The 25,624-nt window shown below is 47.1% G+C and overlaps 1 protein-coding gene across 2 annotated transcripts in view; it reads left to right on the top strand.

The window, feature by feature from the left end:
• ZBTB46 (zinc finger and BTB domain containing 46) overlaps positions 1–25,624 on the top strand; it is a 299,861-nt gene that overhangs the window by 28,920 nt on the left and 245,317 nt on the right. Inside the window, exon 2 of one of the 2 annotated variants that reach the window (XM_085619618.1) lies at positions 20,523–20,638. The exons of the other annotated variant lie outside the window; for it this stretch is intronic. Within the exon in view, the coding sequence (XP_085475744.1) occupies positions 20,614–20,638 (25 nt within the window). The 5' untranslated portion in view covers positions 20,523–20,613. The remainder of the gene's footprint in view (positions 1–20,522; positions 20,639–25,624) is intronic. 2 annotated transcript variants of the gene reach the window in all.

Genomic DNA, 25,624 nt, shown 5'->3' with positions numbered 1-25,624 from the left:
GCTGTTACAGCAGGTATTGAATATAATTCATATGTATTTTCAGTTCTCCCTATACCATTGAAGTCCCTCTTACTGCATTGTAGATCACATAACAGTGCCGAATGCCGTGCATGTATACATTCGTGATAGGTGGGGGCTACGCCTTTTCAAATGCTTCTGCTATGTCTCACATGCTTGAGTAGGGTGCTCCCTAGGCCACTAAATGCCCTTTACTTGTATTACTCTTTTTCTGCTCTGCACGGCTATTTGCTATTCTCACCTTTTTAGAAGCGTTCACCTGTGTCTTGAAGGCTTCATAGGCCAGACCACTTCCTGAGGCTTAGAGGGTGGCTACTGGCTGTCTTCTGTGTGATGTGTAGTGTGTTTTTGTATATGATTGATTCTGCAGAAGTCTTAGCTAATTAGGTTAAGGCTGCCACTGGTGAAGTAGAAAAAAACATGCTGCCGACTAAACCTTACAGGCATATGCTTGCAATAATAAATCCAAATTAAACGTAGTAGAGGGTTGCCATCTTGTAATTGTACAGTGTGTAATTGTTTTAAACTCTAACATTGCATCGTGTTTAGAAAAAAAAAGTGTTGGTCTTCATGGAATGGTAGAACAATAATACACTATGAACAATTCCATTCCATGATGGTCGCACAATTTAGAGGCAATGGTTTTACACGAAAAGGAGTGGCAAGCAAGTGGCCTGTTTGTTAGCACTGTCTGGGTAGCTGAAGAATACTCCAGGGGTGTGGAATTTAATACAATACCTACTTGTTGATGGGACATTTTTCTTCCTAACTTTACTTGTCTTGTAAAGCAAATCTACTTGTCCCTTTGGTGCCATTTAGTGCAGTGAAATAAGGCAGTAGTCTCCTTATATAAGAGCTCGGATAATAGCCTTTCTGATTATGTCCGGGCTAATACAATAATAGTGCTTGAATGCTAGCAATTTCCTTATTTTGCCACCTTTCTGCAGATCTACATAGTGGGGCTGGAGGTTGCGGTAAGCGATAGGTCACGGGTTCGAATGCCCCTTTTTAGTCTGTGCAAACTTACTAACTTACGTGTTTTAAGGGTTTTCATTAGATCTTCTCATTTTTTCCTATACTGAGAGAGGTTGGAAATTCACTCCTGACTAGGGTCAGAAGTGTAAAATCTTCCGGGGTTGGTAAAAAAAGTGGTTGAAGAAAAAGTTAACTTGTTAACGCTCAACAGATTTTAGCATGATCAAATCTGCATGCATTTTTGCTCGTGCTAAAATACAGTTCACAAACATTTTCTAGGAATATGATTTCCTGGTCTACTACTGTGAATTCTTGTGAATTCATGAAATGCGTAAATATGCACGAATGCAAAGATGTATCATCCCATGGGTGACGTTTTTTAGATTTTTTTTTTGTAAAGAATTGGGCCCTTAATTAGGTCTGGAGTTAACCAAGACCTTTTTGTTTTTACTAAAATTCTCTCTCTCTCTAGCCATGTGGCTTTTTTGTGAGTGATCACAATCTACTTTTTCACAAGAAGCATATGTGCACAATAAAGTAGTTTTGTTAAGTTTCTGTAACTACTATGGCAATGTGTGCTTTTTGAGACCAAAAATATTTTTGCTTTTGCCAACGTTTATTACAATAGTGACGGCCCAGCAGCTCACACAACAATAACGTTTTATAAAACCCATGCCAAAAAGACACTCACTGATAAAACCAAAAGTCTGACCACCAATGCTGACATATTGGCTTTGCCAATGCTTATTTATTTTCATGTTTCCCATAATCCTTGTTGCAACTGCTTACACTGACTTTCTGTTGGAAGGCGTTCACCGGGGAGGCTGCGGAATGCGTTCCTGACCACCCGTAGACCCACCTTTCCCAGAGTTAGGCCGAGCAAGAGCGGGGAGGCCCTTCCTGGAAGGGTCTCGTACCTAGGATCGCACACGCTGCGCTTACTCTCTTCTGCTAGAGGGACACCACACAGTAGTTCTTCGTAAGACAATATACTTTATCGTTAGTCGTAAGGGACCTTTATGATCCGGAAGGCAGGTACAGAATTTGTGCCACAAGTGGCGGCGATCTCGTGATGGGGGGTATGGGGGTAGCGGGACAGTCTTTGAGTCAGTGTCTCTGCGGAGGATCCGGCGCACAGCTCTCAATCCTCGAGCTGCGGGGATGTTGCTTCTCTCGGCAATCCCTGCCGATTCTCTTGGAGGAGGGCCGCGAGTCACTCAGCAGGCACAGGAGGTTCGTAGTTCGGGGAGCCGCGACGGCGTCAGCAGGGCTCAGATGGTTCAGAGTTCGGGGAGCCGCGACAGCGTCAGCAGGGCTCAGGTGGTTCAGAGTTCGGGGAGCCGCGACAGCGTCAGCAGGGCTCAGATGGTTCAGAATTCGGGGAGCCGCGACAGCGTCAGCAGGGCTCAGATTGTTTAGAGTTCAGGGAGCCGCGACAGCGTCAGCAGGGCTCAGATGGTTCAGAGTTCGGGGAGCCGCGACCGCGTCAGCAGGGCTCAGTTGGTTCAGAGTTCGGGTAGCGTTCTTCGGTTCGGGGAGCGATCGAGCCGCGACCAGGTCAGCAGGCTCTCGTCAGTCCAGGTCTTCTCTGCCTCCCGTCCCTTCCGCACCCCTTGTTATACTTCCCCTCCTCTTTGAAGTCCGGGGTCCTCGCCGAGAGAGGGGTCTTGGTGCCTGGGGGGCGGTGTGTCGGGGCTTCCTGTCGCTCGGCCCTTTGATCTGTTCAGGTGGGTCCGGGAGGGACTCCAGACACCCAGCAGGCGAGGCGGCCGCTCACCGGGGGCCTGGTGGTCGATCAAAACCTCGCTTGGGGAAGAGACCAGAGGTGTGACAGGGTCGGCGCCTCTCGGTCTGGCTTGGGGGGGGTTTCACTCTCCCTCGGCCGGGCATGCGTGTTGGGGGTCTGGCCGGCCATCGGGATGTTGGGCCATGGTGGCCGGAAGTCTGTGACATGGAGGATCGGTGCGGTTGCAGGTTGGCTTGCTGGTCGGGAGGGCCCACGCCACGAGGCCGGTCTCACACGCGCCCCCCCCAGCTGAAAGGCGGGGAGAACTACCCATCCACTTGGGGGTTCTCCTCGCTGAAGCGGAAGAATCTGGACAGGCCGTCCGCGTTGGCGTGGTCCGTCCCTGGGCGATGTTCCACAGTGAAATCCATCCCCTGGAGGGAGATGGACCAGCGTAGCAGTTTGGGGTTTTCCCCTCGCATCTGCATCAACCACCGCAAGGGTCGGTGATCGGTTTGCACTCGGAAGTGTGTTCCGAACAGGTAGGGCCGTAGCTTTTTGAGGGCCCAGACTACTGCGAAGGTCTCTTTCAATTGTGCTCCACCGCTGTTCTCGGGGCAGCAACCTTCGGCTGATGAAGGCTATGGGCTGATCTATACCTTTGTCGTTGAACTGTGAGAGGACTGCCCCGATGCCGTATTCCGAGGCGTCCGTCTGGACCACAAACTCCTGGGCGTAGTCGGGGGCTTTAAGCACCGGAGCAGTACATATAGCGGCTTTTAGGGTGTCGAACGCTTCCTGGCATGGGGGAGTCCATTGTACTTTCTTGGGGTGTTTTTTGGAGGTTGGCGCTGTGAGGGGGCCTGCGATGCTGCCATAGTTCTTAATAAACCTCCGGTAGTAACCGGTGAGGCCCAGGAAGGCCCGGACTTCCGTTTGGGTCGTTGGGGGTTCCCAGGACAAGATGGCGTCGATCTTTGGCTGGAGGGGGGCGACCTGTCCGCTTCTCACCTGGTGCCCCAGATATGTTACGGAGCCGTGCCCAATTTGACATTTGCTGGCTTTGATGGTGAGGCCGGCCTGGCGCAGAGCCAGCAGGACTTGTCGGAGGTGCTGGAGGTGCTCGGTCCATTGGAAGCTGAATACCGCTATATCGTCGAGGTACGCTGCGCTGAACCCCTCTAGTCCGGACAGAACCCTGTTCACCAACCGCTGGAAGGTGGCCGGGGCATTCTTCATTCCAAACGGCATCACCCTAAAGCGGTAGTGCCCATCCGGGGTGGAGAAGGCGGAGCGCTCCTTGGCTCCCTCGGTGAGGGCAATCTGCCAGTATCCACAAGTTAGGTCGAAGGTGCTGAGGTAGCGAGCGGCCCCGAGGCGGTTGATGAGCTCGTCTGCGCGGGGGATAGGGTGAGCTTCCGCTCGGGTGACCGCATTGAGTCCTCGGTAGTCCACGCAAAACCTCAGCTCGGGGGCGACACCAGGGGCAGCCGCTTTCGGAACCAGGACTACCGGGCTGGCCCAGGGGCTGTCGGAGGGTTCAATCACCCCGAGGGCCAACATCTTCGCTACCTCGGTCTGGATGCAGGTTCGGACCCGATCAGGGACCCGGTAGGCCCGGTGTCTCACTGGCGGGCTGTCGCCAGTATTCACGTCGTGGACACACCAGGGGTTAGGGAGAAGAGGTCCGCAAACTGCCTTAGTAGCTGGCGGCAGTCGTCGGACTGTTGGGCTGTGAGGGCGGTTGACAGTCTCACCCCCTCCACGGAACCATCGGTCTCTTTCGCCCCCAGGGGGTCTGGAAGGGGCTCGGTGTCTTCTTCGGCCCCATCGTCGGTGGCCAGGAGTAAACTCAACTCCGTCCTCACAAAGTGGGGTTTGAGGCGGTTCACGTGGAGGACCCGGAGGGGGTTCCGCGGGGACTGCACATCGACGAGATAGGTGACTTGGCTCTTCAAGGTGGTCGAGCGGAAGGGTCCAGTCCATTTATCTTGAAGGGCGCAGGGTTTCACCGGGGCCATGACCCAGACATGTTGGCCCGGCTGAAACTCGACCAGCGTAGCATTCTGGTCATACCAGCGCTTCATCTCTTCCTGGCTAGCCTCGAGGTTCGCCTCTGCGAGTTATCGGAATTTCCGGGTCTGGTTGCGGAGCGCCAAGATGTATCGGAACACATCCGGAGGGGTCCCCCGGAGAGTCGTTTCCCAACCCTCCTTGACCAGGCTCAGGGGTCCCCGGACGGGGTGTCCGTATAGCAGTTCGAATGGGCTGAACCCCAGGGATTTTTGTGGGACCTCTCGGTAGGCGAACAGGAGGCATGGGAGGAGGACGTCCCATCTCCGGCGTAGAGGTTGTTCGAGGCCCATGATCATTCCTTTCAGTGTCCTGTTAAAATCGCTCGACTAGGCCATTCCCTTGGGGGTGGTATGGGGTGGTGAACTTGTACGATACTCCGCACTGCTGCCATAGGGACCTCATGTATTTGGAGATAAAGTTCGTGCCCCGATCACTCACGACTTCGCGGGGGAACCCCACGCGGGAGAAGATCCCCATCAAGGCCCGGCCTACCACGGGGGCCGTCACGGTGCGGAGAGGGATGGCTTCGGGGTAGCGGGTGGCATGGTCCACCAGGACGAGGATGAACCGGTGGCCCTGGGCGGTCTTGGGGTCCAGCGGTCCCACGATGTCGATTCCTACCCGCTCAAAAGGGGTACTGACGACGGGGAAGGGTTGTAGCGGAGCCTTGCGCTTCCCCCCACTCTTTCCGCTGGCCTGGCACGTGAGGCAGGACTTGCAGTGGGCCTCCACATTCGCTCGCATCTTGGGCCAATAGAAGTGGGTGACGAGTCGCTGGTAGGTCTTATCTTGGTCTAAGTGTCCGGCCAGGGGTACATCATGGGCTAGGCCCAGGAGGAGACTTCGGAAGCGCAGGGGTACCACCAGTACTGGGGCCGAGCCCAACTCAGCCGACCTCTGTTCGCTGTACAGGAGGCCGTTTTCCCAGTATACCCAGTGGGTGCCGGTCCGGTCGCCTGCTGCTTGGGCCTCGGCCTGCTGTCGGGGTCCAATTAGAGAAGGGCAGGTGGATTGTTCTTGGCAGAATTCTTCTCGGGAGGGGCTTCCCTCGCAGTGCCACTGGGCCATTTCTGGCAGGTCCCCGAGCTCGGTCAGGGGTTTGGGGTCTGGAGGCACGGACCCCTCGTCGGGAACGGTCGCTTCGTCCGGAAGGGGGCCGTCTGGCTCGGGTGGTGCATCCTGGACCTCTGGGATGGTGGCGGTGTTCAGCGGCATGGCCTCCCCTCCCTCGGAGGAAGGCAATCTGAAAGTCATCGAGCGCGTGGTGGCGCATACCCATTCGGGTAGGCCCATCATCTCGAGATGGGCTCTTCGTTCCACTTGTCCCCACGGGGAATTCTCAAGGTCGTTGCCCAGGAGGCAGTCTACGGGCTGGGAGGTTCGGACTGCCACCTTCAACTTGCCGGTGACTCCCCCCCTCTGGCGGGGGGGGTCCCTGACTGTGGCAACCGTAGTCTCCCACGGGACCCCGGGAGGCCCGGGTGTTTACCCATAGGTCAGCTTCGACGGCCAGTTTTCGAGGCTCCGTGAGTTTACTGTCCAGGAGGTGCTGGCGCAACTCCACAAAGCAATTGGTGGACAAGTGTTCCCATGCGATTAGGTCGAACAGCTCCTCAAAGGTGGAGACCTTGCTGCCCTTGATCCACCCGTCCAAGGCCCGGCTGTAAAAGTTCACGTACTCCACCCAGGTGGTACCGGGTATCTTCTTGCAGTCTCTAAATCGTTGCCGGTACATTTCAGGGGCCCATATCTGGCTACTAGGGCCTCTTTCATGTGACTGTAGGAGTTCAGCACCGTGGAGGGCAGGTCCAGCAGGGTATCTCTTTCCCTCGCTCAGGAACCGGCCCCACAGCCCAGCCCCCCAGTCTTTCTGCGGGACTCGGTGGGAGGTCATGGCGACTTCGTAGGCCTTGAACCATTGCTGGATGTCGTCGTTCTTATAGTATTCCTTCTCCACATCCTTGGGGATGTGGACCTTTGGTTCCACGGCGGAGGAGAGGGGTTGGGTTTCCGAGGGTCTGGCCTCCGCATTCTTAGCCTTGAGCTCGATCTCTTTCAGGCTACGTTCGTGCTCTAGTTGGAGTTTTGTTTCTTCGTGCTCTCTCTGTCGTTTCTTTTCCTCGAGTTCTCCTTGTAGGCGTAACTGTTCTACCGCCAGCTTCTTTCCGGCCAGTTTTAGCTCTCCCTCGATCTTTAATTTTGCCAGTTCTAGTTCGTGGTGGTGACCTCTTTCTCAGTCCGCTAGCTCCTCTGGGGAGAGGCCCCCCTCGGGGGCACCGTTCCTCCCCGGGGTGCTTCGTGGTTCGTTTGGCGGCTCTCCTTCTGTTTGTGTCCGGGGAGCTCCTGCCCCGACCCAGGTTTTTAATGCTCCCTGGAAGTCCTCTTTCCTGCTTAGTCCGGTGGTAGCGATTCCAAGGTCTTTGCAAAATTGTTTCAGTTCTCGGTGCGTATAAGATTCCAACTGGTCCTCTCGGAATGTCGTGCTCGTGTCGGTACCTGCGGCACCTAGGGAGGTTTCTCCTTGCATTTCTTCTTGGTAGTGCGTCAGCCGTTTTCTGCACGATCTCTAGGTGTTGGCTCGGATCCCGTCGCCTGCCACCAAATGTTGGAAGGCGTTCACCGGGGAGGCTGCGGAATGCGTTCCTGACCACCCGTAGACCCACCTTTCCCAGAGTTAGGCCGAGCAAGAGCGGGGAGGCCCTTCCTGGAAGGGTCTCGTACCTAGGATCGCACACGCTGCGCTTACTCTCTTCTGCTAGAGGGACACCACACAGTAGTTCTTCGTAAGACAATATACTTTATCGTTAGTCGTAAGGGACCTTTATGATCCGGAAGGCAGGTACAGAATTAGTGCCACAAGTGGCGGCGATCTCGTGATGGGGGGTATGGGGGTAGCGGGACAGTCTTTGAGTCAGTGTCTCTGCGGAGGATCCGGCGCACAGCTCTCAATCCTCGAGCCGCGGGGATGTTGCTTCTCTCGGCAATCTCTGCCGATTCTCTTGGAGGAGGGCCGCGAGTCACTCAGCAGGCACAGGAGGTTCGTAGTTCGGGGAGCAGCTATGGCGTCAGCAGGGCTCAGATGGTTCAGAGTTCGGGGAGCCGCGACAGCGTCAGCAGGGCTCAGGTGGTTCAGAGTTCGGGGAGCCGCGACAGCGTCAGCAGGGCTCAGATGGTTCAGAATTCGGGGAGCCGCGACAGCGTCAGCAGGGCTCAGATGGTTCAGAGTTCGGGGAGCCGCGACCGCGTCAGCAGGGCTCAGTTGGTTCAGAGTTCGGGTAGCGTTCTTCGGTTCGGGGAGCGATCGAGCCGCGACCAGGTCAGCAGGCTCTCGTCAGTCCCGGTCTTCTCTGCCTCCCATCCCTTCTGCACCCCTTGTTATACTTCCCCTCCTCTTTGAAGTCCGGGGTCCTCGCCGAGAGGGGTCTTGGTGCCTGGGGGGCGGTGTGTCGGGGCTTCCTGTCGCTCGGCCCTTTGATCTGTTCAGGTGGGTCCGGGAGGGACTCCAGACACCCAGCAGGCGAGGCGGCCGCTCACCGGGGGCCTGGTGGTCGATCAAAACCTCCCTTGGGGAATAGACCAGAGGTGTGACAGGGTCGGCGCCTCTCGGTCTGGCTTGGGGGGGTTTCACTCTCCCTCGGCCGGGCATGCGTGTTGGGGGTCTGGCCGGCCATGGTGGCCGGAAGTCTGTGACATGGAGGATCGGTGCGGTTGCAGGGTGGCTTGCTGGTCGGGAGGGCCCACGCCACGAGGCCGGTCTCCCACTTTCCATTATGAATATTTTGTGGGAAATACTAGCACACATCACATTTGACTAATTTGACTAAATGATGCTTCAAACAAATGGTACTTAAAATTTCACAGTAATGTAGCAAAACCTTTTTTTTCCTAGTTGCTTTTTTTTGTTAACACAATCTTGCTTTCAAGCTTCTGCAAATATTTGCATCTAAATAAAGCATTCTGGGAGCATTATATGCAGCCTCATATTGTTAAACTTTGCAAATGCGTGTAAAATCTTTTTTTTTTTTTTTTTTTTACTGGATCCACTATCTGTAGTGCACTCCCAGCCTACAACCTTTATTTAGAGCGCCCACCCTAATAATAAAGACTTTGCATTGATGAGCAATAAATACAAGTTCAAATAGCATTAACATATGGACACTGATCCATAATGTGGTACTGTAAATTGGCAGCCAAAGGGTTTTTGCTGTAGGGGGCTGTACACGTGTGATCAGATTAATGCTGTGACAGGGCAAAGGAGCCAGTGGCAGAAGTGGGCTGACCAAAATTGGCTCATGACGTTTCATTGTCATGGGTGGAAGCACACTGTTAGTAACGCTTACAGATCAATTGCCAATGGGAGTGGCCCAAAGACCCTTTGTGTTAATCTGTAAAAAAAAAAAAAAAACATAATATACTGTTAAGTTATAGTTGGGGTCACCAGAGTTGGGGTTTGTTTTGAAATTCTGTCCCTAAATAACTTTGCACCAGTTTGATGGATGTCTTTGAAACTTTGCAGACCTCTTGCACCCGTTTCATTGTCGGAGGACTGAAAGTTCTGCGGCGTTTGGTAAAGGGGGTGCAAAGCAAAAAAGGGGGTACCCAAAATGGGCTTTAAATCCAAAGTATTTTACATAGACGTATTTCACGTTGTGCGAAAATGACCAGTCGGATTTTGGTGAAATTTGGCAGCATTAGATGTTAGGGTGCGCAGATGATTGTTTTGGGTATACCAGTTAAAAAGAATATGTATGCTTTTAAGTTATACGGTTTTTAACACAGTAATATCTTGTAGCACAATATTACTACAAATAGTGAGAGCCCCAAAAAAGAAACTAGACTGTATATTTAAAGTTTCAGATTTGCTAAATGAACAACTGTAGACCAATTTATGATCACATGATAATGGAAACTTATAAACAAATACAATGTACACAAAGAATATATTTTAATCTACATTAGTTTTCTTTGCATGCTGTCTGGCTCACAAAATAAAACTGTGCCAAACAAAAAACATTTTTTATGTACTCCTGTGCAACAAAATGGAAAAGTGACCTATCGGTGAGCTACAAAATCTATTATATGGAGGACATGGTAATTGGTCATTAGGAAAACAGAGAATCTTTTTTTTTTTCTTATAACAGCGATTGGTTTCATTCACTTTGGGCTTCATTTGTAGCTCAATTCTACTAAAGGTAGTAATGCAGCCCAAAAAATAAACTGGACTGCATATGTGACGCTTCAGAATTATTATAGGAACAACTAAAAAGATACATTTATGGTCACTTGATTATGCAAACCAGTAAACAAAATACATAAATACATAGATAAAAAATTAATTGCATTAAATCTGATTGCCACTCTGTAGTTATAGTTGGTATTCTCAAAGATAGGAATTTGTTGGATATAGGCTCCCAAAAGACTTTCCACCCATTTGACGAATCAAAACAAAACTTTCCAGACCTATAGCATTTTGAGATGATCATTTTTGTGGTGATTCGTTAAGGGGGTTGCAAAGATAAAGGGGGGGGGGCCCAAAATGTGCGTTTTCACCAATTGTTTTCCCATTGCCTATTTTATTTGATGTACACTACTCCAGTATATGCTATTCCGCTCTGCGCCATTCCACTGTATGCCACTCCACTCTATGCTATTCCACTGTATGCCCCTCCCTTAAACACTTCTCGATTCTATACCACTCCAGTGTACTCCACTCTAGGACTCTCCATTCTACGATAGTCCATTGGACGCCCTTCCACTCTACGCCACTCTACTCTATTACACTGTACGCACCTTCAGTCTTTGCCCCTCAACTGTATGGTATTCCACTCTACTCCACTGTATGCTGTTACACTGTTCCCCACCCCATAATACTCTACTCCAGTCTAAACCACTTCACTGTATGCAACTACACTGTACACTAATACCCTTTACGCCACTCGACTGTACACTATTACAGTTTCCGTCACTCCATTGCGTGCTACTACACTGTATGCTATTACACACTACGCCACTCTCACTGTATGCTCCACTGTTAAACACTATACTCCACTCTATGCCTGTACACTTCAATGTACAACACTCTATTCCACTATACAACCCTTTCCTATACGACATAGCACTACACTCTTCTGTACGAGACCCCTCTCCAATTTATAACAGTTTACTACCCACGCCACGCCAACACACTCCATTCCATGCCAGTCTACTCTAGGACGCATCAGTGCACACCAATCCAGTCGACCCTACTCAACTGTACCAGTCGCTACCTCACTCTATTCTACTATACAACAATCACTCTACACAGCCCCACTGTTTCGCACACTACGGTTCTCCATGCTACTCCACTCTACAACACTCTACTACGCTGTATGCTACTCTGATACTTTGCTTCTGTCTATACCCCTTCACCCCACTGTACAACGCTGTACTATAATGTATGTCATTGTACAACTCTATAATATTCTATTCCACTGTATGCAACTTTGTATACCACTGCACCCCACTTGACTCCACTCTACTCTGACACAGTACTCCGCTCTACTCCACTACTCCTCTGTCTGCCACTCAATGCTACTCCATTTTCATTGTATTCTATAACACTGTATGACAGTCCTCTGTACCACACTCCACAACAATGTATACACCACTCCACTCTAGAAAAAATAACTAGTCTGTTACTCTACTATAGTCTACATCACTATCCAATACTGTAGGACACCCCACTACACTCTACTGTATGACACGGTATTCCAATTTGACACTTTACTCAAATCGGATACTTTATTCTAATCTACACTACCCCACGTCAGTGTACTTCACAATACTACACTTCATCCCACTCTACGCCACCATTCTATATTCCGTTCTATACCGCTCCACTGTCTGACAGTCTACTCCACTGTATGAATCTCTACTCTACAACATTGTACTACACTCTGACACTCTACTTTATGCCTATTCGCTCTACGCCATTGTACTACACTGTATGACACTCGACGACACGCCACTCAATTATATGACATGGCACTCCCCTCTACAACGCCCTCCTCCACTGTACTCTACGATTCTCTACTTGAGGATACTCCACTCTGGCACTCTACTGCATGATGCTCCACTCTGGCACTCTACTGCACAATACTCCACTCTACTGTGGCACTCTATTTCACCCTACTCCACTCTAAAACACTGTACTCCATCCTGGTAGTCTACGACACCCTACTCTACTGCTCGACACGTCATTCCACAACTGGCTGCTCCAAGCTACAATACTTGACTCCACTATACGAGACACCTTGCCACTTCAGTATATAACACTTTACTACACTGTGCTACTGCACTACACTCTACTCAATTCCAGTGTACAATACTCCAGTCTGTGACAACTTTACAGCACTCTCCTCCACTGTACGACACTCCACGTGACTCTCCACTTGCGACAATGGACTCTATGATTTGAATCACATTTACATTTTTTTTTTTAAACCATTGAAATTCAATGGAAAAAAAGGGTAAAGTGTGTAGTTGTAATATTTAGTTTTAACATTTCTGTCAGTATTTATATTTTTGGGCCACTTTATATGTATTTATCCATATTTATTTTGTGTTTTGCCTATAAATGAAGTTGTAAAACTGTACATTTCCATATTTATTTAACTGATAGATGCATACTCCTACTTTGACTGTTGTGTTTTAGTTATTTAAGCTGCCAACTATTACATAATACATCCACTGGTAAATATTAGCATTCTACCACAAATGTATATTGAAACATGCCTTTATTTAAAGAAATTTCATCCTGTTTATTGATTTCCCATGCTGTCCATCTGCTCCTCTGTTAGGCTATAATTCATGAAAAGACAGCGTGGAGAGTCTCTTAAAAGCAGCACAATTTTCTGTATTTATCCACTTTTAAAAATAAATGCAGACAGAAAATTCATTGTTTTCTGTCTGTATTTATCTGTAAAAATCCCTGAAAACCTGGAGCCTTAGTTATAATTCGGAAAACGTATTTTCCCTATGCAAACCAAGTTTAAACTACATAAAAATTCTAAAGCTATAGTTCTAACTTTCATTTACAATTTATCCAATGCCTTCAAATTATAATAAGTAGTAGTCCTCGTTACATGCTCTTTTCCTCGCTAACCAGGTAACACTAACTAGAACTACTATGCACTGTCAAATTAAACTACCATCTCTCCTTAGAAGGTCTAACGAGGATTATCAAAGAGCATACCTTCTGTCCCTACTGTTTGTCGGAGAGTCTAACAAACCCCAAAACGTGCGTTCTATGGTAATCCATGAGTCTACATCTAGTGAAATAAAACTCTGTAGGCCTTAAAACAGAGTAGTAATAATTCATCTAAAAATGCTTATTGACCTAAATGTGTTTTTCCCGCAATATATTTGTTGGGCCTATTGCCATCTTTTCTCATGGGAAATCAATCGGGTTTATAACCTTGGTCATACCAAACCCAGTCCTGCTATGCTGCCTAGCGTGCCTTAAATTTCTCCTCAAACTTGCATGCTGTATGTCTGTTGCGGAAGAGGGCAGGATATCTCCTCAAACGTGCATGCTGTATGTCTGTTGCGGAAGAGGGCAGGCTTCCAGCACTAAAAGCAACTCTTTTTCCTGGGTTAGAGGCAAATAAATCTGTACAAAGTCCTCACGTCTCCTATCCTCATTGGGGAGGCCTTACAGAGATGCAGCTAATAAAAGTGAAGATAGGTACCTTATACATGTTGGAAATAATAACTGGAGGTCGTCCAATTGCACACCCAAACTATTTCAACCGTCCTTAATCTCTTTCTGCAGTGGATGAATATTAACATGTGCCACAGTGTGTTCCCGATGCAGTGCACGTGAATGGTTCGTCAACCCCACTACTCCTGAAAATCCTTCAGGGTTTATACCAGAAGAATTTTTTTATTTAAAAAATAGTAGAGCGTGAGGTAAAAGCTTTGATCGCATTTCTGAGGTGGTTTTTTTTCTCCCTTTTTTTTGCTGTGACCCACATTGCGCTGACTTTGCAGTAAAGAAAGTGAAGACAAACGGCCCTGTTATTCAGTTTGCTTTAACATTGATCACTGTTCATTGTCATAACTCTACCCACTGAGCACGTTTGTGTACGGGAGAGGTATTGCTTAACAGGGCCAACATCCTCTTTCCAGTGGTACCTCTCCCGAGTGGATCCGTGCGTTGGGATCATTGCAGGACCACGATCCCCAAGCAAGGTTTCTCCCACTAGACACCTTTCGGAGGGAGAGGGCACCCAGGTATGGGCAATTGCCACCCCCCCCCCCCCTTATATTTTAGTATTTGAACAGTCTTTTCTTTGGCTCCCGCGGGGGAATTGGATGATGTGATGTTACCCCCAACATAGAGGGCCACAAAGCGTACTAGATGCCATCTTAAAAAGCCCCCAACAGTCTTTTAGCCCCCAAAGGCAGATTGAGGTCCCCCCCGTCCCCACCCCCCCCCCCATTTCCCACTGCACGGTGGAGGATGGGGGCAAAAATCCCACTAGACGGAGGTAAGTGTGCGGGGGGCGGAGAGGGGAGGTGGGTGGCCCACTTAAGCATTGGACAGTCCCCTAACCCCAAAAAGGCACCAACCGTCTTTTCTGTTCCCTAGGGCAGATTTGAGGGTGGCATTCCCCCAATCTTGCTGCTTGGATCCTGCTACATTTTCTTAGCCGATGACCTAAAAACCACAAACTTTGGCTAAAATTACAAATTTTCCACATTTCTGTGAGGTAAAGTTTTAGTATCTGTGAGGTTTCACAAAATTCTTCCATCCAGCGTTCCCACACTTCTCCTGATAGTGGTACCCCACTTGTGTGGTTGGGCCTAGCAGTCTGCAGCAGGAAAGGATCCTACCAGTGACCACTGTGGTTCCTTGTTTGTTCAGTTCCTGTTTTGCAGGATTCCCTAGTAGGGGCAGAGCACACTGGCCCAAAAACCTTGCTTCCCATTTGCCAAAATGTTTTTTTTTTTTGTTTTTAAATGCTGAAAATTTGATGTCCCTGCGCTATGTTTTGGTGTCTTTCCCGTTTCGGGTGATAGGACCGCCCACACAAATAGGATACAGTTTTTATCTGGAGAAGTGTGGAAACACAGTAGTTAAGCAAGTGTTATTAATGAATTTCTTGCCATTTTGTATCTCCAAATGTAAGCCAGGGTGCATGAAAACGCATTTGGCTAAATGCTGTTTGAGTCGCATGTCCAAATTCAGATTTGTACAAACAACTACTTATCCTAAACTCTGCATCTTGAGCACCTTATATTTTACCATATGAATTGCACAATGAAACTCTGTTAGCTGCAGCTCTGTTGTTGACTTTGGGGTTTGGACAACTAATTTGCATAACCTATCCCTGCCACCATAAGTGACTGAGGGCTGTAACACTGCATTACTTTCGTAAATTAACAATTAGTGGGAAAAAAACAGATTAAGACTGTTGCATCTATTTTTATTTGTTCCTATTTTTTTACTCATTATTCTTCAACATTTTGTATTTCAATTGTTAGGTTCTACGGGAGAACCATGAATGAAGTAAACAAATGAGCCTTTGCTCAATTTAGAATTTTGTCTAGTTTTCAGAAATGTATAGCTTTATCCAGGTTCACCCCAGGTTTCACATCTGTTTCCATCACAAACTTTTCAGGTATATTGAAACCACCCATATTAGGAAAAATGCGTAGCATAAAAACACAGGTAAAACCCAAAAACTGTGGTAAAAATTGTTTACAACTCTGCTTGTCGTAAAAGCTGGGAAGATGGTAATTTTAGCACATCAAACCCTTTGTTGATGCTGTTTATAGAATAAAAAACATACTCTCTCTTCCACAGCACTTTTCACCCGTGTTTTTTTTCTCTCCAGAAACATTTCTATATTTTGGCTATTTTCTACGTTCTTTTGAGGGGTATCCGCAGAGTCTGGGTACCTTTAGAATGTGCAGTATGGGTTAGAGTGAGAAAGGACACAAACTTGTCCTGCATACCTTTTTGTGGAAAAAGTTATGAAGGGTTATGCATGAAGTTTCCTAAACATCAAAAAAAAGTTCAGCACTGGGTCAGGAAAAACCTCTGCAGTTACGGGGTTAAAAGTAATAACTGTTCAGCATATTTTTAGAGAAATAGTTTTGAAAAGCACCACTTTGCTACTGTGTTAATAGTTTTTCAGTGGAGCGCTCTCCTTGCTTTATGCATCATGAAATTACATGGAAACTTCCTATGCACTGGTGTTTCCTGTAAAGACGGCCATTGGCTAGCAAATCCAGTTGAAAATGTAACTGAGCAAATGTCATTTTGTTCATTTATGTACCAGAAATTTCTTTAGGAAGAGGGGGGAACCACCTTTGAGAAAAGCTAGACAGTCTAGATCAAATTCCAGGGCATTATTTACACCCCCCCCCATTCATTCAGAGTTAAGCAATTGTCACAGCACCCCACCAAGGGGCCCAAAAAGTCCTTCATGGCCTACTCCCATCTCCAATAAATAGGATACTGCGAAATCTAATACCAGTGTCTCAAATAAACAATCCGTGGGAGACCCTGAAAAACCTTTGCAGATCATATATCAACCTTCACAAGCAGAAACCCTTAGTGATGCTTTCAGATGTTTAAGTTGACTGATAAGTCAATGCAGATTATATCAGTCAATGATAGATCTTTTAAAAATCTTTGTAATTAGAACTACAACATCCGGCATTGGCAACACCTCTCGAAAACAAGTAGGCTGTATTGAGATGCAGACACAGACTCCATTTGACATCATGGCAGAACCATACCTCTCCTTGACTTCCATGTGGCAGGCTTTTTCAAGCCAAGGAACCTCAAGTTACTGGAAAGAATAACAGGCCAGACCCTTTTCAGAGTCGCTGTATACAAGACGAAAGCAAGGAAAGTGACTTAGCAATGTTAACAGCAAATTCTAACAGCTCATGAGATCATGTTGCCACTTGTGGCACGTGCAAATCAAAATGACTGCACATGCACAGATCTGTCTTTTGTATTTGATCTGTCTCAGAAAGCTCCTACAAGCTTCAGCGGTCCTTAAGGAAAGGAAGTGTGCGTGAAACTTTGACCTTCTTCTTTCTGCCACAGTACAACAACTAGTTGGAGAAGGGATTCCCCGGTTGTTGCTGCCTGAGGAGCTGCTGGGCTCTCTTACCTGCCTAACAAGAGACCTTTGAAATTTAAACTGCCAAGCCAAACAAACTGGTGGCACCAACCATTGAATGTAGGGGACGATGATAATGCAGTGGAACCCCACTATAATTTGCTCTGGCCCCTATGAGCATATGCACAGAGCACCCGTTACTAATATGAACAGTTCATAACCTCTCAAGTGGTTAAAGAGCTAAAAACATATGCAATATGATCAATCAGTCAATCAACTTGGATTTGTAGAGCACAGCTAAGCAGCTGCAAGGGTAGCCAGGTGCTATGTTCTTTCTGGGATCAGTCGAAAAGCCAGGTCTTGAGTCCCTTTCTGAATTCGAGGAGAGAAGATGATGTTCGGAGGTGAAGGGGAAGGTCGTTGTCAGATTGAATCAAGAGACATTTTAGGTCTAAGAAACTGTATGGAAAGCGCTGTGTAAATGCCAAAAGAATGGAATGCAATACAATACAATCCATTATTCATCTTCTTTTTAATAAGTAAAAGCCAATTTAGGGCAATTCTTTACCGTATGTAAACCGGGGATGCAGATCATAATGGTAAGAGTTCTAAAGATCAGATAACACCAGGGCACTCAGTCCACTACTCCGGAACAAGAAGAGGTAGCAGACTTTTTTTTTCACTACTTGGTGAAAATCCTGTTTGAAAAGAATGTGTGATTGAAGGCTTTTGGGTACCTGATGTGGAACCACCTGCCCCTGAGGCTCGCTACATATAGAAGGCCCTGTTGATGGTCTGGTTAACCTAAAATTAAAAAGAGTTAATTATGGCCTTTTTGAAATGGAGGATACCTCACACAAATAAGCAAGACTTCTGTCTTACCCAGAGTGTAGTGCATTTACGTGACAATTTTCATTGTTTTTAGGTGTCGCCTGGCGAAAGCAGCGCATGCGCTGTTCTCGTCATTGAGAGTACCTTTTGGAATCCATTCTGCGAGGGCTCTCCTGCACGCGTCTGCAATGGACAAAGATAGCTGCTCTCGCCATTTGTCCATGCGCGTGTTTGTGGGACTATGGACAGTCCCTCGCCATCTTGTTTTTAATTATCGTGTCAGCGCGTTCGGTTTCACTTTCACAGCCGCTAATCATCCTGTCAGCTCGTTCGGTTTCACTTTCACCGCCGCAAGCGCAATGCCGAGAGCTTGTTTTAGTTTTGTATGAAAGACACCCATTCATTCGAGAAGTGACACCGTGGTTAGTGGACTGTGTATGTGCGCATAGACACTCATGCGCAATAACTTTCATTTTCAGTGCCCACCCTTAAATGCGAAGGCACATCTGTTCACAAGCTCGCACCTTTTCATGTGAATTCATGATTGTGCGATGCTTTCAGGAAGATCTGCTTGGAAAATCGCGGATGTCGAAATCGAAGCTGCGGTGAGAGATTGTGCCATGTTCAGTCACCACTGACGTGAAACTCCACTGAGTCAACGAGACTGATTAAAAGCAAGATTATGCCCAGAGTGAGAGATTCCCTCCAGTGAGTGTGCAGGAGTGCTTGGAATGGCTTTGAAACCAGGAGGACAAAAACGCTATATTCTTACATTTAATTTCTGCTCCGATGAGCAAGTGTCCTGCTGCGGCCCCTGCAGGCTGTCCGTTCACATCAGCTGTACCAATAAAGGGCCCTTTTCTCCTTGCCCCTCACGCTGCACTCCTAACACCTAACACACACATAACCCCCTCCCCCGAAGCTCTCAGTTTTGCCCTACCATGAAAGCAGCCACAGTGGCAGCTACTTTGCCCTTAACTACTCCTGTCATGCTCGCCCTAGTGACGGGCAGCGACCCCTTCCCAACCCTCACAGCGCCTAGCTCTTGTTTGTGTGCCCCGTCATTCTACAAGGCACTCCCTTTCCTCAGACGCATCACACCCTTTGCACATGAAAAGGGTGCAATGATGCTAGCTGGCCCCTTCTTACTACTACCACCTCCTACCGAAGGAAGGGCACGGTTATCCCAGCTCTGTGATGCCCTTTGAGGGTAAGCTCTCCGGGCACTGCGCTCGTGACGGTCTGAGTGAATGTCACATCCCTTGCCCCCTCCTCTGCAGCCCATCGAGGTTTGGCCCTTTGAAGGACACATTTCGCTAAAGTTGGCCGCCTCACACACCAGTAAAGGGCACCTTTCCCCGGCCCTCTTCCCCGGCCCTCTTCCCCACCCCCTCCAGTGCGGTGCGCCCCAGGCACACTCCGGCCATGGTTGCTTCCTCACACTTCACACCTCCCTTCGCCGCCCGAGGAGGCTCTCAGAAAGGGCTTTTCTTTCAGTCTTGCAATCTCAATGAAAGCTTGCGACACAAAACACCAACAAGCATTTGCAATGCAATAGGTCTCGCATTTACGCGAGTTTAAGTTATTGGCATTGTAAATAACAAAACCTTATCTTTTTTTTCAACGGAAACGAAAATAAAAGGCATTGTCATTTGCAATGTCAATAGCTCAAACTCCCGTAAATGCGAGACCTATTGCATTGCAAATGCTTGTTGTGTTCTTGCAGGCCTTACCAGCAAGTCCTTGTGAGTCCATGATGAAAGGTTAAGCGTTAGCTTGATGCACACCATTGTCGTAGGACTTTCATAATTACATTTTATTGTAATCACATTTATGTTTTGCTTACTACTCTAATTGAGGCATTGAAGCGATATACACTGGGCAGCACTGTGCTTTGGAAGATAAGGTTAGTGGTTAACCCAGTGGTTATTGCTTATCAGGATTAGTTTTGTGCTGTTAAGAGAACCATTCTGTCATCCAGGGAATCAAGAGGTGGGTGTGCGCTGTGTAGTCGTGGTGAGAGTAATCAAATTCTGGGTACGAAACAATCAAAGAGGCGCAGGTAGACATTTAATTAAAATTGAAGGCACAGTTGTTTCGAAATAACTCCCAGTATTTAAAATATTCAGTTGTCTTTCAGTATCACTTGTGATGTATGGCTTCAATTTAAGAAAATAAAAACATCAAAATATCAACACTGATGTTTGCTTTCCTAGGTCTGGTCATTCTTTTCTGAGAAGGGATGGGAGCTTGTGTGGGCAGTAGAGCCTGTTGATGTGTAAACCTTGGTGATGCTCATTCTGAAACAAGTTTTTGTAAATGAAATGTGGGACTTTCCAGCTGAACTAATTTGAAACCATGCTTGGGGTTTGGGCAGTGTTGGAGTCCATTTTGTAACATGTTCATTGTTGGTCCAAGGGTCCTTTGTCAGTACTAGCTTTTGATTTTGATGTTATCCAACTGACCTGTCTGATGCTTATCTGTGCGTGTTTTCTTTCTTCTTTTCACTGTAAATTAGAAGTATTTACAGATCTGGTCCCTACTTAGTACTTACTAAATACTTTGTTCTTACTGAATGATGCTCCAGAAAACATTTCCCGAATGGTGGATTTACGTTTTTTTATCCCATTAACCATAATACTGTGGCTGAATTTGGGGATGGGGTACTGCCAGAACCAATGTCTTAATGCGTAGCTCCAAAAATTTGTAACTTGGTCAGTTTCTAAATTGCATGCTGTATTAATTTTGTATTATTGCTTTTCCTTCCGATGTAGGATGTTTAAAGGACATTAGCGGAGGCTTATACCAATCTCATGATAAAATGCTCAACTCTGCGCCTGCTGTTTTCGAGCACTATCTTTACAAATGAAGACTGCCTTTTCACCTTTTGGTATGTTCGCATCTTATTAATTGTTTCCTAATGTAGATGCTGTGAACCCCTCATTAAACTTCTCGTTGCTTTAAAGTTAGTCTTTTGCCTGTATATCATTGAAAGAGGCCTTTAGTTCTCCCATATAACCATAATGCTTATTAATATAAGTATTGTCTGTGGTTTAAAATTTCTTGTACAGATGCATTCGTTTCTGGAAGACGACGAACGTGATTGTGATTCTTTGGAGTACTTTTTTTAGGTCTCTCTTGCAGACAGCTTTTAGCTTTCTATTGTCAGAAGACCTTTTGTGGACCAAAAACTTCTAAAAGTGGGCTTTGTGTCAACCCATTGCTTAGCTGTCTTGCCACTCATTTGCTTGCTTCTTACTTGTTGGCTCTTCTCCCGCTTGTGGCCCCCCTCCCCCTAATGTCAAGCTTCTTTACCATCAGATCAGTTTGATTGGATGAGTTTTATCCTTCCACTGCTCGCATTTAGGGAACTCCTTTTTAGGTCTCGGCTAGCGAAGGCTGCGCTTGCGCAGTCTCGCTCGCGAGATTTAATGACTTTGAGAAGAGGGGCTTGCACCCGCCCCTCTTCTCTCCTGTTCTCCATTGGCTGGCCTCTTAAATGCTGGCCAGCCACTGGAGAAGAGGTCAGTCACTCCGATTATGCCCCATCCTTTTCGGATCGGGGGGCGTGTTTTTTGCGAGAAGTCTCAGGGAGGAGACAACAGCAAAACACGCCCCCGAATCCGAAAAGGACGCTCCCTTTCTCCGAGGCATTTCTGCTGTGCCTCGGAGAAAGGCGGTGGTGTCTTCCGGTGCCCTCTTTACTAGTTTGTTTTTCACTCTGAAGCCCCGCCAGGCAGACCTGAATACACTACTTTATTCACGTCTAAAGTGAGTGCGAATGCATATTAGTCTGGGCCACTGGCATTTGGCGATGCTGCGGTGGTGTCTTCCGGTGCCCTGGGCTTGTTTTACACTATCCCGCTTTGTGCTCCTGCGGAGATCCCACATAGGCAAATAACCAAAGATTACGGCTGTGTCAAGCCGTCCTATGTCGACAATCACAGCCATGGCTCGTCTGCCATTTTGCGACGAACCGCGTACTTCCACCACAGCCTCCGAGTGCAATGGCCAATCCGTCCGGGTTATTACATGACTCGGAACCAGCACGTCCCCGCACTGTCCCCTAGTGCACTTCAGTGCGGATCCGACAAGCTCCGCAGTCCGGGTCCGGAATCGGCAGGCCCAGCCGATAGCTTTACATTCGGCCGTTCGAGGCTGTAGAGTCAGCGTTGAATGCCTGCACCTCGAGGTGACTCGGGTAATTTGCTCTCCAGGTCCCGCAGCAACTTCGGTCCTCTGGGGTTGCTGCTGGTACTTCGCTTGTTGTTTCAGGCCGCAAGCACTGGCACGGTAGTGCGATTTTTGTTCAGTATTAATAAAATGTGACACTTCAGACAGCAGTTTCAGCAGAGAGGACAAAGAAGGAATGGGCATGGAATCCAAATACAGAAACTGAAACTTCTCTATCAAGGGGAAACATCACTGCCCAAGTTCAGAGCTTGTGAAAAAGCGACCAGCGAAATCACTTGCTAGTTAATGTTCGGGGGGGGGGGGGGGGGGGGGGGATAAGCGAAAATTTCGGGGGGGGGGACTGAATCTTTAAACAGTAGGCAGAGTGGCGCTGATTTCGGGGGTGGGGGGGCTGAATCTAGGCAGAGTGGAGCTGCGGGGCTTCTTAGAAGGGGTGAAGCAACAGCGAGGCCTCATTAACATGCAAATGGTCTTTTTAAAGACCTGTGAAGTGCTCGGCGCGGCTTTGTGTCTGCCCGGGAAGCGGTCTCATCCCGGGTTGCCACACACGACGGGGGGGGGGGGGGGAGGGGCTGAAGCCCTTTGAGTTCAATGGGTGTTGCGCGCCTGATCACAGGTAAATGCGGGAGAGAACGGGGTTGTTGAGCAGGGCCGGGCTGGCTTGCCCGGGCATCGGGCGTTTCCTGTAGCAAAAGTGCTTCACAGTTAACCTCCCCCATTACCCTCCAGCTGGTCCGACATAATTGCCAGGCCTACTTTGGGGTTCCAGTTCGGCCCTGTTGTTGAGTATCCTACCCAGGGCTTTAAGTGGGATACAAACAAATGGGTGGGGGTGGGGGGCGGTGTTGCGCGGGGTCTATACGACTTGTATTTTGCTGTCTCTTTTGTCATTGCATCCAGGCATAATGATACAACAAGTAACATGATACCTACAACAAGTTAGGACTATTGGCTTTGTCAATCGTTGTTAGTTGCATAAGATAAATTAGCAGTAACTGTGGCTTGTATATAATATTGAAAAAGCATCCACTTGAAGCCCTAGTGACACCACGACAATGTTACTGCTCCTGAGTTTCAAAAAGAGACAGCAATATAATCATGCAGTGGCTGAACTCGACAGATTAAGAAATATATCCCAAATTATATATAACAGTCGGTAGACGCATGCCTCTACAGTGTTCTCTTATATTTTGAAACCAGAATTGGTCAAGTTCGTATCCTTTCAAAGTTCCCTTTTCAAACAATCATTATCAACGCCAAGTCTGGCCCTGGCACGGTAGTGCGATTTTTGTTTAGTATTAATAAAATTTGACACTTCAGACAGCAGTTTCAGCAGAGAGGACAAAGATGGAATGGGCATGGAATCCACATACTAATCATGCATATTAGTCTGGGCCACTGGCATTTTGCGATGCTGCAGCGTTTTCCTCATAATTATGGATTTGCTAAACTTCCCAAATAATGCTCGCATAATAAATCTCGCTTTTGAGAGTGATTAAGCTATTGACATTGTAAATAACAATGCCGTTTCTTTAAATGTTTTAAAAACATAAACAAAAATAATGTCACGAGCAATGCCAATAGCTCTAACTTTAACAATGCCGAGACCGTTGCATTGTAAATGCTTGTTCTTTCTGGACTCCATGGGAGAGCAAGTGTTTTCTTTCTCTATGTAATGCTTTCACCCTCAAATGATAACCCATTCGACATATGGCTTTAACTCCCAGACCTTAGCACACAAACGCTTTTTGGTGCTGGGGAGGAGCTGGCTGTTGCACTTTTGCAGATGGCGCTTAAGGCAGAAGGCACTTAGTATGACTGAAAAGGAGACGGTTCTTCCCGAGCAGCCTGTAAATCTGCTCCTTGGAGCACTGGGGCAGATTTAATGACTGTGAATTGGTTTCATCACCGAGCCCTGTTGAAAGTAAATTTTGCCTTGGCTAACATTTTCCTTGAAATCCGTACTCTTCCTTATACTTTTTCGATTCTGTTCTCGGTTTCCTGAGTAAAAGGTATTAATAAAAATAAGCCATGCCATTTATAACAATTGAAAATATTGAATTCCGTGTGTAGTTTTGAGTTACCGTAATGTTTGCTTTGTCTGCTGTACAGTAAAATGTTTTAACTTAAACAAAATATTTAAACTATGCTTTACAAACCAGCATTGGCAAAGCCAATAGCTTGTCGCTTGCATCAGGAAGGTGAGACTTATTGGCTTTGCCAGTACTTGTTTTTCTATCTGCTTCAGACTGAGGTTTAACAAACTTTAAAATCGTGACTTGCATTGTATCCCATAATCTTAGCAGACTGCTTTGCTTAAAACTCTTGGGTGACAGTTCTCGTAGGTAGCATCTAATCGTTTGGACCATTATTTCCTTTTTAGGGCGGAGTTGTTCATTTATACTTGTATTTCTTCCTTGTGACTTCTCTGGCACTGATTTGCCTCGCATTACTGGTATGGCGTCCACAATGACTAGTAACTGAGCCAAGCACTGCACTTTTTACCAGAAAATTCATATGCATGCAATGAATTCTCTTCACAACCTCCACTACCTGTGATGCTTCTTTGAATGCTTACCTTGTTCAGAAAATGGATTGTGTTTCTTTGCCATCAGTTCCATGCATGAAGTGCTGGCAGTGCGCTATACTTCCCTGCTAGCGCTAACACTTACCTTTGCTTTAACTGTGGGTATCACCTATGCTCTGGCAATAAACCGAAGTCACAGCTATCACTGGCTTAATAAAGATCGTTGTTTTGGTTTGACCCTGGGTAAATCTCTAGCAGACCTCCTCAATTCAAGTGAGCGGAGAAGGGGCGCAGAATCATCTCATTAGAAAAAACCAATCTTGCCAATATTTGTTGCTGAGAAAGACAGTTATTTAAATTGCTATTTATTTAGTGATAACAAATCACCTTTTGTGGATGTAAGGTATGACTGCTCCAAGGACTCTACAGTAGGAAGGAATATTTATAACCAGTACCGTTCAAGCCAACAGATCTCTCCTTTGGGATCTGTTGACTATGCCAGTAGTTTTAGCTATGTTGCAGAGCATCCACAATGCTGTGCAGCAGGGCTAAAGAATAAAAGACTATGATCAGGTCGCCCCTGTCAGTTTGTAGACATGCACACCATTTGTGCACTCGCCTACAAAATTACATAGATGCTTTTTTTCTGTTAAGTTACCGGTCTGAGTTGGATTGGTAGTGAAAAGAAAATAAGTGTGACAGTATTTTCTGTTTTGGTTAAAAAGCAGGTGAGTAAAAACTATGCTTGGAGTGGAAGAAACGGGTGAGAGTCCCGGGAAGAAGCACCCAGTTGAGCAGGCAATGGGTGAATATATGGGTGGCGTGATTGAGCAACGTACAACTGGCGGGAAACAAGCTCACGGGCAAGAAAGCAATGGTTGGGATGAAAGTATGAGGGTGTGTTGGAAGGTGGAGTATTGTGTGGTAACATTCTCACAGTACCCCAAAGATAGTCCTCGGATTAACAATAATTAATTCTTAGATCAGTCCTGGTAGAGTAACGAGGAACAGTCAGAATTTACTAGAGAAACGTGTTTTCAGAGTACCAACATAGATGATAAGTAATTGACACGACTCGAAAGAAATCGAACACTAATTTATAAAAATAAAGCAGATTTTTATATAAATTTAAACACCAAAACAAAGTCAGTTGGA

The sequence above is a fragment of the Triturus cristatus genome, chromosome 7 (genome assembly GCF_964204655.1).
Source record: "Triturus cristatus chromosome 7, aTriCri1.1, whole genome shotgun sequence".
In the NCBI taxonomy this organism is placed as follows: domain Eukaryota; kingdom Metazoa; phylum Chordata; class Amphibia; order Caudata; family Salamandridae; genus Triturus; species Triturus cristatus.
This window is presented reverse-complemented; position numbering and strand designations above follow the sequence as displayed.